At 46.6% G+C, this 10,422-nt stretch overlaps 1 protein-coding gene across 1 annotated transcript; it reads left to right on the forward strand.

The window, feature by feature from the left end:
• Positions 1–3,977: 3,977 nt before the first annotated feature.
• On the forward strand, positions 3,978–9,937 carry FAM110C (family with sequence similarity 110 member C). The gene is made up of 2 exons (XM_030311750.1): positions 3,978–5,073; positions 9,264–9,937. Exon 1 carries the CDS (start codon positions 4,076–4,078, stop codon positions 5,039–5,041), a length of 966 nt encoding a protein of 321 aa, XP_030167610.1. The 5' UTR covers positions 3,978–4,075; the 3' UTR covers positions 5,042–5,073; positions 9,264–9,937.
• Positions 9,938–10,422: the final 485 nt, after the last annotated feature.

The following is a 10,422-nucleotide window of genomic DNA, read 5'->3' on the forward strand; positions in this document are numbered from 1 at the left end:
AAAAATGTTATTGGAACTTTGATAGGCATTACATTGAATCTGTAGATTGCTTTGGGTAGTATCGACTTTTTAACAATATTGGGGTTATTTTTAGTTACTCTATTTATTTACATTTATTTATTATTATTATTATTTTATTATTTTTTTTTTGGAGAGAGAGAGAGAGAGAGAGAGAAAGAACAAGTGGGCTAGGGAGAAGGAGAGACAGAATCCAAAGCGGACTCTGCACCATCATCACAGAACCTGATGTGGGAACTCACAAAGTGTGAGATCATGACCTGAGCAGAGATTAAGAATTGGATGCTTAACTGACTGAGCCATCCAGGCTCCCCCAACAAGATTGTTTTCTATTCTATGATATATGTTTCCATTTATTAATGTAGTTTTTCATTTCTTCATGGAATGTAGTTTTCATTGTACAAGACTTTAACCTCCTTGTTCAATTCTGAAGTATTTTGATTTTTTGATGATATTATAAATACAATTGTTTTTGTAATTTTCTTCTCAGATTGTTTATTGTTAGTGTATAAAAATGAACTTGATTTTTATATATTGACTTTCTATCTTACTACTTTGCTGAATTCAACTTTTCATTCTCTGTGTGTGTGTGTGTGTGTGTGTGTGTGTGTGTGTAATTTTTATGGTTTCCTGTGTATAAGATCATATCATCTGCAAACAGAGAAAATTTTACTTCTTTTGCAGTTTGGATGTTTTTGATCTCTTTTTCTTGCCTAATTGCTCTGGTAGAACCTCCAGTACTATGATGAATAGAAATAGTAAAAGCAAGAATCCCTGACTTGTTACTGGTCTTAGAGAAAAAAAAATCAATCTCTCGTCATTGAATATGATATTCATTGTGGGTTTTTCACAAACGGCTTTTATTATGTTGAGATAGCTTCCTTCTATTCCTAGTTTATTGAGTGTTTTTATCATGAAAGTGTATTGACTTTTGTCAAATGCTTTTTCTGCATCAATTGAGATGATCATGTGTTTTTTCCCTTCATTCTGTGGATGTGGCACATTATTTTGATGGAATTTCATATGTTAAACCATCCTTGCATTCCAAGAATAAATTCCACTTGGTTATGGTGTATACTTTTTTCAATATCGTGTTGAATTCTGTTCACTAGTATTTTGTTGAGGATTTTTGCATTGATGTTCATAGAGATATTGATCTGTAGCATTCTTGCAGTGTCTTTGTCTGGCTTTGGTATCATGGTAATCAGGCCTTATAGAGTGAGTTAAGAAGTGTTCCCTCATCTTCAATTTTTGGGGAAAAGCTAAGAAGGATTGGTATTAGTTCTTTAAATATTTGATCAATGACATCATCAGGTCCAGGACTTTTCTTTTTCGGGAGATGTTTGATTATTGATTCAATCTCTTTACTAGTTATAGATCTATTCAGATATTCCATTTCTTCCTGATGTAGTCTCAGGAGGCTTCGTTTCTAGAAACTTATCTAAGACTGCTACTATATTTGTAATATTTAAAAAATCACATATATCATGCTAATTGCCTACTCCATAAAATATCCTGCAGAAGTATGATTGTAAATGGTTCCACAATACTACCGCATGGGAGTGTCACACATTACCTTCCTCCTTTTGTTGAATGTAGGTTGACTTCAACTATTTCTCTGCAATTAAAATCCACATACTGTGTGTGCATCTCTTCTATGTTCCTTGGGATAAATTTCCAGTGGTAGAGTTTGTAGATCATTGGGTCCGTAAGCACTTTTTCCTTCTGTGACCAAGTCTTTTGAGGTGATACCAACAATTGCTTTTCGGCCTTTTGGCTAAGATCAAGTGAGGTGATACCAGGAAGGAAGTTAGGCTTCAAGTTTAAGCTACCAGTTGAGCAACAATGACACTTTATTTAGACAATTTTCTTCTTATTATCTTACTATTCCAATTCTATTTTCCCAATAAATTATCTGTTTAATAAGTGGAGAATTATGCATAAAAATGTAATTAGTTTTGTCCCATAGCAATGTCTTAAATAAAACTTTATTTATAGTAATTTTACTTTTATTCTTAATAGGTTCAGTACTCATATGTGAATTTACTAACTATATTTAAAACTTGATAAACACTGACTAACTTATAACCATCATCACCAAAATAATAAATTTAACATTTGGTGAAAATTTGCTCTGTACCAGACATAGTGCCAAGCTCTTTATGTACATAATCTCATTGACTTAACAAAAGCCCTAGCAAAGTGGATATAATGAGTTCTGATTTACAGATGAGGAACCAGAGGGCCCGAGAGGACCAACCTTATAGCCTCAAATTAGACAAGGTAGTCACTTTGGACTAAGCAATTAAACACAGGTTTTTTTTGTTTTGTCTTGTTTTTTTGTTTTCCCTCTGAGTGACAAGAGACCACGCTGCCTAAGCAGAGAAAAGGCTGGATTTGGGGCTCGCACCAGCTCTCTCCACCAAGCAGGAGTATCACACTGTAGTCACAATGTGTCCAACACAGCACCTGCCCTCTCCAAGCCTCTCTCTTACTCTATCCCTCCCCACCCCCCTTACCTAGTATATCAGCCTTCTTTTCCCACGAGTATAACATTTTCCCAGGATACTATCTGGTTAGTCTGTTTCTCAGGAGACCTGATTTCTTGTTGGGCTTCTATCCCTGACTATGGGATTTAGCCTCACAGGTATTTAAGGTCTATGGACCCATTTGGCACAACCCAGCTGCAGTTCTCCAATCATCAGGGCATGGTGGTCAGTCGGTGCTGCAACTGCTGACCCATTACCAGCCCCTTATGGTGTCCACTGGGACTCAAGAGGTGAAACAAAATCTGCCCCAGACCTTAGGAACCCTCCTGTCCGCCATTCACGGGCTGCTGCGTTACACTCATCCTCAACTTCGAAAGGTCAGCGTATCTTGGAGGTGGCTTTAACATAAGAGATAACGTGGACATTTCACTCGTCCAGCTGATATTTCTTGTCCTTTGTCCAACTTTTGGAACTATTTCCTCTTACACTTTTAGCATTCCTAAGCGGATCCACTGCCCTGGTGACCAGTTTCCCCGTTGCCTCGGTTACAGTAAAAACAGCAGTTATTTGGTACTTTGTCAGGTTTTTTCCCAACTCCTTGGAGCCTTGCCTCTGCCACCAGCCTGCTATTTTCCCGAGTCTCCACACCCGGTGGTCTGGCCACCGGGGTTCGACCCATGGCAGGCCAGTGACCAAGTCTGGTCTCGATTCAGGTCCCTGCTGTGCGTCCACATTCTTTTTACCTAACACATACACTAACCCTGTCCTGCGATTCGTCTTCTTTCTTTTTATATGCGTCTCCTTTCTGATAAAAGTACGTGCTCAGGAGTAGAGCTTAGAAAATTAAGCAAAGTTGTTTCGAAACACGCAGAGGTCACTTTAAGAATTCAAAGGATGTAGGACACCTGCCCAGGGGTGGGGGCAGCCTGGTCCCTCTGCCTTCCCCCCACGCCAGAAATGGCAGCAGCCAGCGGTGACCTAAGGCAGCCTTGGCAGGGAGGAAGCTGCTGATATCTGGGGCTGAACAAACTCGGTTGCCCCCGGCTCCTCCGCCCTGGGAGACAGCCTAGACTTTCCCGCACCCTACAGTCTCTTCTAGGTGCGCAGCCCACCAGACGCAGTCGGCCCCGCAGCCCTCCGGTGATTGGCTGTGCAGGGCGAGGTGCTGCTGAAGACCTGACGTGCCTACCCCGCGGGGGGAGAGGGGCGGGGCCGGCGGGAGGTGAGGGGCGGGGTCCGGAGGGAAGTGAGGGGCGGGGCCGGGGCGAGGTGAGGGGCGGGGCCCGGCGAGGGGCGGAGCTGCAAGCCTAGCTGCCGGGTGGGGAGGAGGTGGGGGCTGGCGGGGCGGAGCGGAGCCTGGGGGCGGGGCGGGGTCGACGGGGCGGGGCGGGGCCGGCGCCGCTCGCCCACAGGTGTGGACTCGGGTTAGTTCAGACCCTGGACCTGGGCAGGCTGGTAGTTGGGCGCCATTCTCCGCCCGGCGCGGACTTAGGAGTTGGCCCGAGACGCCCGGGAGCCGCAGGCGGAGGGGTGTCCGCGGGGCGCCGAGCACCAGCAGAGTCCGGAGGATGCGTGCCCTGCCAGCCTCGGACACGTCCCAGAATGAGCGGAGGCGGACCGGGGTCCCCGAGGCCCCCCGGGCTCGGGACGCGGCGGTGCCCGCACGCAGGAGCGCGGTGGAGAGGCTGGCGGCCGACCGCGCCAAGTACGTACGGGGCCCGCCCGGAGGCGGCCCGGGCCCTGCTCCCGAGGGAAGCAGTACCAGGACGAGCGAAGGGCCTGCGGGCGACCCTCGGCCCCCGGCCCGCGTCCCCGGTGCCGTGGCGCGCAGGGCCATTGCGCGGAAGCCTCTGAGGCCTGACTCGCTGGTCATCTACCGGCAGAAATGCGACTTCGTCCGGGGACAGGGCGCCCACAGCTCCATGGGGGGCCTGGTGAGGAAGCTCTTCCAGGGGCCGGGCAGGGACAAGACGCCGCTGCCTCCGGAGACGACCCGCGTGGGAGGGGAGGTCAGGGCCGGGCCCGAGGGGGCTGTCCAGCCCGAGTCCGGCTCCACGGCGGCCTCCGCGGCCCCCGGCGTTCCCTCGCCCCCGGCGTCCCCCGCGCCCTCTGGGACGCCCAGCAGAGTCCGGGCTGCGCCCCGGGGCCCGGAGCTGCGCGGGGCCAGGCGCCGGGGGCTGCAGCGCTCGCAGTCGGACCTCAGCTCCCGCTGCTCCGCGTCCTTGGCGGAATTTGACACCTTCTTCCAGTTCTGCGGCCTGGAGCCCGAGGTGGTGGAGGCGCTCGGGAGGGAGAACTTCTCGGCGGGGTCGGACCGAGTCACCCTCAAGGTTCGAAGCGTGAGCGTCGCCACCTCAGACAGCGGCTTCTCCCGGCACAGCGGCGGCGAAGAGGGGCTACAGGAGGAGGAGCTGACCGAGCAGGTGCCCAGTACCACGTCGGTCGTCGACAGGAACGCCCGCATCATCAAGTGGCTGTACACCTGTAAGAAAGCCCGGGAGACGCCCGGCCAGGGGCTGCAGGGCCCGGCGTGACAGCTCGCGCTCTGGGGAGACTTGGACCCAAGGTGTGCAACCGTAAAGCCCGGAGGGGTGTCTGTGAGGGTTGGTGGGGTTGGCCGAGTTGGATGGAGCCAGTTCTCTAACGCTGCACGGGACCCTAGATACTGAGACACGGAGGTTCGTGCCTCCAAGGGACTGCCGCTGAAGAGCGGAAGAGCCACCAACCCAGGTCCCCTGCAGACCCAGCACCCTTTCTTTTGAGTGTTTTGCTTCTGACTCCCTGGAATGGTAATTCTGATAAGAGGAGAAATTAGAGTTATGAAATGCTCAGTCAGAGAGCGATTATTTCCTGTGTTGACAACAGCCCGAGAGCGCTAGGGTCTGTGGGAATTGAACTGCAGGCACCCCGAGGTTGCATCAGAGCTTACTGGTCCACCTGCAACCCTAGGGTGGGACTGCCAACTCCCCTCCAGCATGAAGAAAGGCTCTGTGTGTGCATGGTCCTGGAGGCCTTCGTCGAGCGTGTCAGAGAGGGAGGACTCTACAGGATCTTACGAGGTTGGCACTCAGTTAGCTGCCAAGGTCTCCCTTTGGCTAAATTTTGTTTGTTTGTTTTGAGAACTTTCTTTTTTTTTAATTTTTTTTTTTTTTACATTTATTTACTTTTTTGATAGAGAGAGCACAAGTGGAGGAGGGGCAGAGAGAGAAGGAGACACAGAATCGGAAGCAGGCTCCAGGCTCTGAACTGACAGCACAGAGCCGGATGCGGGGCTTGAACTCACAAACCGCGAGATCTTGACCTGAGCCGAAGTCGGACGCTTAACCGACTGAGCTACCCAGGCACCCCTGTTTTGAGAACTTTCTAAGGAGGGTCTTAGTTCACAAGAAGGGACATCAGTTTGTTGAACTGGACCCAGCTATAACTGGGTGTCTTTGAAATCCACACAGCTGTGATTATTTGTTTATTTGCCTTTTATGGTCATATGGGAGATAAATTTCTTGCCCTTGGACACCAGTAGTACAGGGTTGTTCTCAAGTTATTTTTCACTGAGGAACTAAGGAATGTTTATCCTTATGACACCTACTCTTCCTTCCAGGCACATGTGGTGAGGGCATTTTGGGGGTAGTGAAGGGAGAAGAGAAGGTATCTTTTCAGGGTTCTCTTTAAGAACCAAGAATTTAAACATTGCACTGTATTTTTTTCTCTTACCCTTCAATGACAACTTGCTATCGATTTTTTTTTTTTTAAAAAATCATGAGATGGAAGTTTTTTGTCTGTCCTTGACATAAACTAAGTGAAGACACAGTGTCAGTCTTCGGAATGGTGGGGAGGCCACTAGAAGACATGTTTATGGACTGAAGAAGGGCATAACTTCCCTGAGTAGCCATGGCCTTAGCACAGACGTGAAAATTAACAAGGAGAAATAGATTGGACTCAGAAGAATTGTGACTTAAGTTTTTCCACATAATTTATTGAATGTGATTGAATATATAGACAGAATGTAAATTAAAAAATAGAAGAACAACACATTGTATTTTTCACAAATTATCTTCTGGAACTGAGGTGAATACGTTCCCGCGAAGCTGCCATGAACACGTTGGTGTCCAGGAGGAGAGTGGTAGGGACTGGCATGGTTCGTTCTAGAGGGACATGGTTAGTGGACAGAGCACTAAATGGGGGAATTGGGAGGTGTCTTCCCCTAGAATTACTCCTGCTCCTTAGCCTTCTGTTGTCCATAAAAGGAAGGCAGATAGGCAGATAATTTCCAACCTCTCTACTTTTTAGATTCTGTATAGTTAATAGTCTGTGTATCTGTGTTTCATGGTTGGAACCTAGAAAAGGAAAACAAAACCATTATCTATTGGAGTATGTAAAAAGTAAATGTATAAATAAGTTCCCTCCAGCTTGCCATAGCACACAAAGAGTAGATAGAATTGGGGGTATAAATAGTGCTGAGGTAACAAGATGATGCACAAACAAAACAAAATAAAACCTGACACAGTAAAGATCAACACACTCCATTCTGTTTTTTTAATTAATTTTTTTTACATTTATTCATTTTTGAGAGACAGAGATAGAGCACAAGTGGGGGAGGGGCAGAGAGAGAGGGAGACACGAATTCAAACCAGGCTCCAGGCTCCCAGCTGTCAGCACAGAGCCTGACGCAGGGCTCAAACCCATGAACCATGAGATTGTGACCTGAGCTGAAATCGGACGCTTAACCAACTGAGTCCCCCAGGCACCCCAACAGACTCCATTCTTATCCCTCCCAACCCAGATGCACCCTCACGCCCAATCTCCAATGTCAAAGCAGTGACCTTGAAAGAGAGTTTAGGAATCCATCTGAAGTGACTTTTTGAAGCCCCTTTTAGGTTTAAGCCTATGAAAAATGGAAGAAGCTGGATTAGCTTGTGAAAACATTCACTTTTATGACAAAGAAAAGTAGTTGAGGCAAGATGAAAAGTGACAGAAGGTTTAGGAAACTGGCAGGGTGACTCCATGCAGGAGAGGAGTGGTTTTCCCTTTCCCTTAATCTTACTGGTTCAAGTGGGAAACTGTCATCTTCCTTCTGAGCTGTTTGCTTTTGCTCAGAGAAGGGAGATGGGTGTGACCAAGTGATTGCCCGCCATTCTGTATGTCACTGGCAATCACCAGCACTGAAAGATATGCTTCACAAATTTGCTCCCCTAAAACCGTAGTTTGTATTCTTTGAAACTTCATTGCAGGAGACCCAAAGTCTGGCTGCTTGGGTGATCCTGGAGGAAGTGAGTCCCCTGGGCTTTGTTCAACTCACTGGGACTGTGCAAATTCTGTGCATGACTGCAGCCCCTCAACTCAGCACCTCCAGATGTTGGTCTCTTCAGAGGAGAGCCAGCAGAGAGAGACAGGACCCAAAGCACAGAGTGTGGCAGCCACTGTCCCCCTCTGCGAGAGTCATCTGATAGCTTGAACAAAAAGGGTCTTCACAGGCTTACTTGTCTGATGCTAATTTCTTGACTTCTGGAAGCTGTGGAAGCAATAATGCAAGCTGTAGTTTTTCTCTAGTTTATCAGGATATTTGTGTGGGAATCCATATGGATTCATTTTAGGATTTCATGAAAAATTTAGAAAATCTGAGATGAACAAAGGTATTCTTTCTAAATGAGAAGGAAAACAAATATATTTTATATAGTAGCCTTTGTCCTTTGGTAAATAGAGATAAATTAAAATAAAAATATCCCATCACAAATTAAATAAGAAGTTCATAAGTTTGTTACCCAATAGAGTAAAAATGCTTACTTTTCAAAGTTGAAAATATCAGAACTGGAGAATAACTTACAGAATCTACATGCAGTCCCACTGGGGATCTGTGAGCAGTAGTTATACATGGGTAGTTCGGGCATTCTCTTTCCCAGTGTGTAATTCATGAACGTTGCTTTTCATCTGCTGGTGTTTAGTCATCTTCCTGTCCTTCAAGTCAGCACAATGGTAGGGCTGCCAAGAGTTAGGTCTCTCTGGTTTTCTGTCTTTCTCATAGAATATAAAAGATACTGATGTCAGTATTGCTGTAAAAGAATGGCACTCTGTTCTTTGGGCTAATTAGGGATACACATTGTTCATTTTCAAGGCAAAAAGCTCAGATGTTCTCACACTTCTCTTAGATAAAAGAAGGAGCAGCAGAAGCCCACTAAGAGCTGGTAGGGTAGAACTGTGTGTCCTCCTTTGCAAAGATGCCCTAGGGGTAGAGCAAGCTGGGACCAGCCTTTCCGCTCTTTTCTTTTTTGACCTGGGAAGCTCTCCAGTCACCATCTGAGACTGGGTTTTAGGTGAACAAGTGGCTCGAGTAGCTAGAAGGCCACCCCTTTCTGTCTTCAGGCCAGCCCCTGGGCCTTTCAGAGAGCTTTGTGTGTGAAAAGGGCAAATCTCCCAGTCTTCACGTATTTATTTGGACTGCCTGCCTTCTTTTCAGTTTGTTGTCAACCTCTGTGATGATTAGCACTGGCCTGACCAACATTAAAGATAACTTTTCTAGTTAGAGGCAAACAGAAATTTGAAAAGTCTATAAAAAGGCTTGAGGGGAATGACTGTTTGTTCTCACGGAAACCAGATGATAGCTGCCTCTGCTAAGGCTACCAACTTCTTTTCACAATTGAAAATACTGAAGATACAACAAAACCAAAGACTAAGGGACCCAACTTTGTAGTATAATTTTGGCTTTACAACTTTTGCCTGGACTGACTGGTGTTGATTCACTGCCTTTTCCTTACTCCTCAGGAAGCAAGGCTTCCCGACTGTGGGGGCTCCTTGAAGTATGTCATGGATGACTGGGGACCCAGGGCCATCCTCACTGCTACAGGATCTGTCCAATGCACCCAGGTGGCCACGTGATTGCTGTTTTCTCAGGAGTAAAGCATCCCATTGAAGAAGCTTACATAATTCAGAAGGTTTGAAATGCTATGGAGAAGAAGGGAACCTGGAACTTGGAAATCAGCTGAGCTGTAGCTGTGAAGACACAGCTGAAGCTCTGGGAAATATTTTCTTGCTTGAGGTAGACCTATCCTTGCTTCCAGAGGGCAGCAGAGGAGGGGAAAACTGCTTGGAAATATTTTCAGGGGCATCTTTTTTGCCTTGCTTGTTGACAAAGAGGTACCATGATGAATTTTAATGATATCTAAATTGATTTTAAAAAGAAAAAAAGGCAAAGAGTATGAAAACCAAGCATGAATATTGTAGTATTTACTGCCTTCAATCAGATTGGACTGTTTGGCACCAATTAAATCAAAATTCTGTGATCATGAGAAGGTACATTCTACTTAAACACTGTGGCTAACCAAGAGCAAACCCACACTCACATACTCACACTTACACCTCCATTTTATGAGCATCACGGCCACTTAATCTGCAAAAAGCACTTTTAAAATAAGTTGAGGACGGGGCGCCTGGGTGGCGCAGTCGGTTGAGCGTCCGACTTCAGCCAGGTCACGATCTCGCGGTCCGTGAGTTCGAGCCCCGCGTCGGGCTCTGGGCTGATGGCTCAGAGCCTGGAGCCTGTTTCCGATTCTGTGTCTCCCTCTCTCTCTGCCCCTCCCCCGTTCATGCTCTGTCTCTCTCTGTCCCACAAATAAATAAACGTTGAAAAAAAAAATTTAAAAATAAAAAAATAAAAAAATAAAATAAGTTGAGGACTACAAGGTCATTTTAGTGATGCCACTCCTATTGGGTTACAGACATGTGGACGTGCCATTAAAAGAGAAGTTAGAGTTGATACCACTAAAACCCCTGGTTTTGATGGCTGGCAGGAGAATTGAGAACTTCCTTTCCTCACATCCACAGCAACCTTCCTCCTTTGCACCATGTAGAGCATGCCTCCACGGGGCTCTGGTTCCCAACTGTCCAAAGCAGAGAGCCATGGATTACGTGGAACACACCATGC

This window comes from Lynx canadensis, chromosome A3 (assembly GCF_007474595.2).
Source record: "Lynx canadensis isolate LIC74 chromosome A3, mLynCan4.pri.v2, whole genome shotgun sequence".
Lineage (NCBI taxonomy): Eukaryota > Metazoa > Chordata > Mammalia > Carnivora > Felidae > Lynx > Lynx canadensis.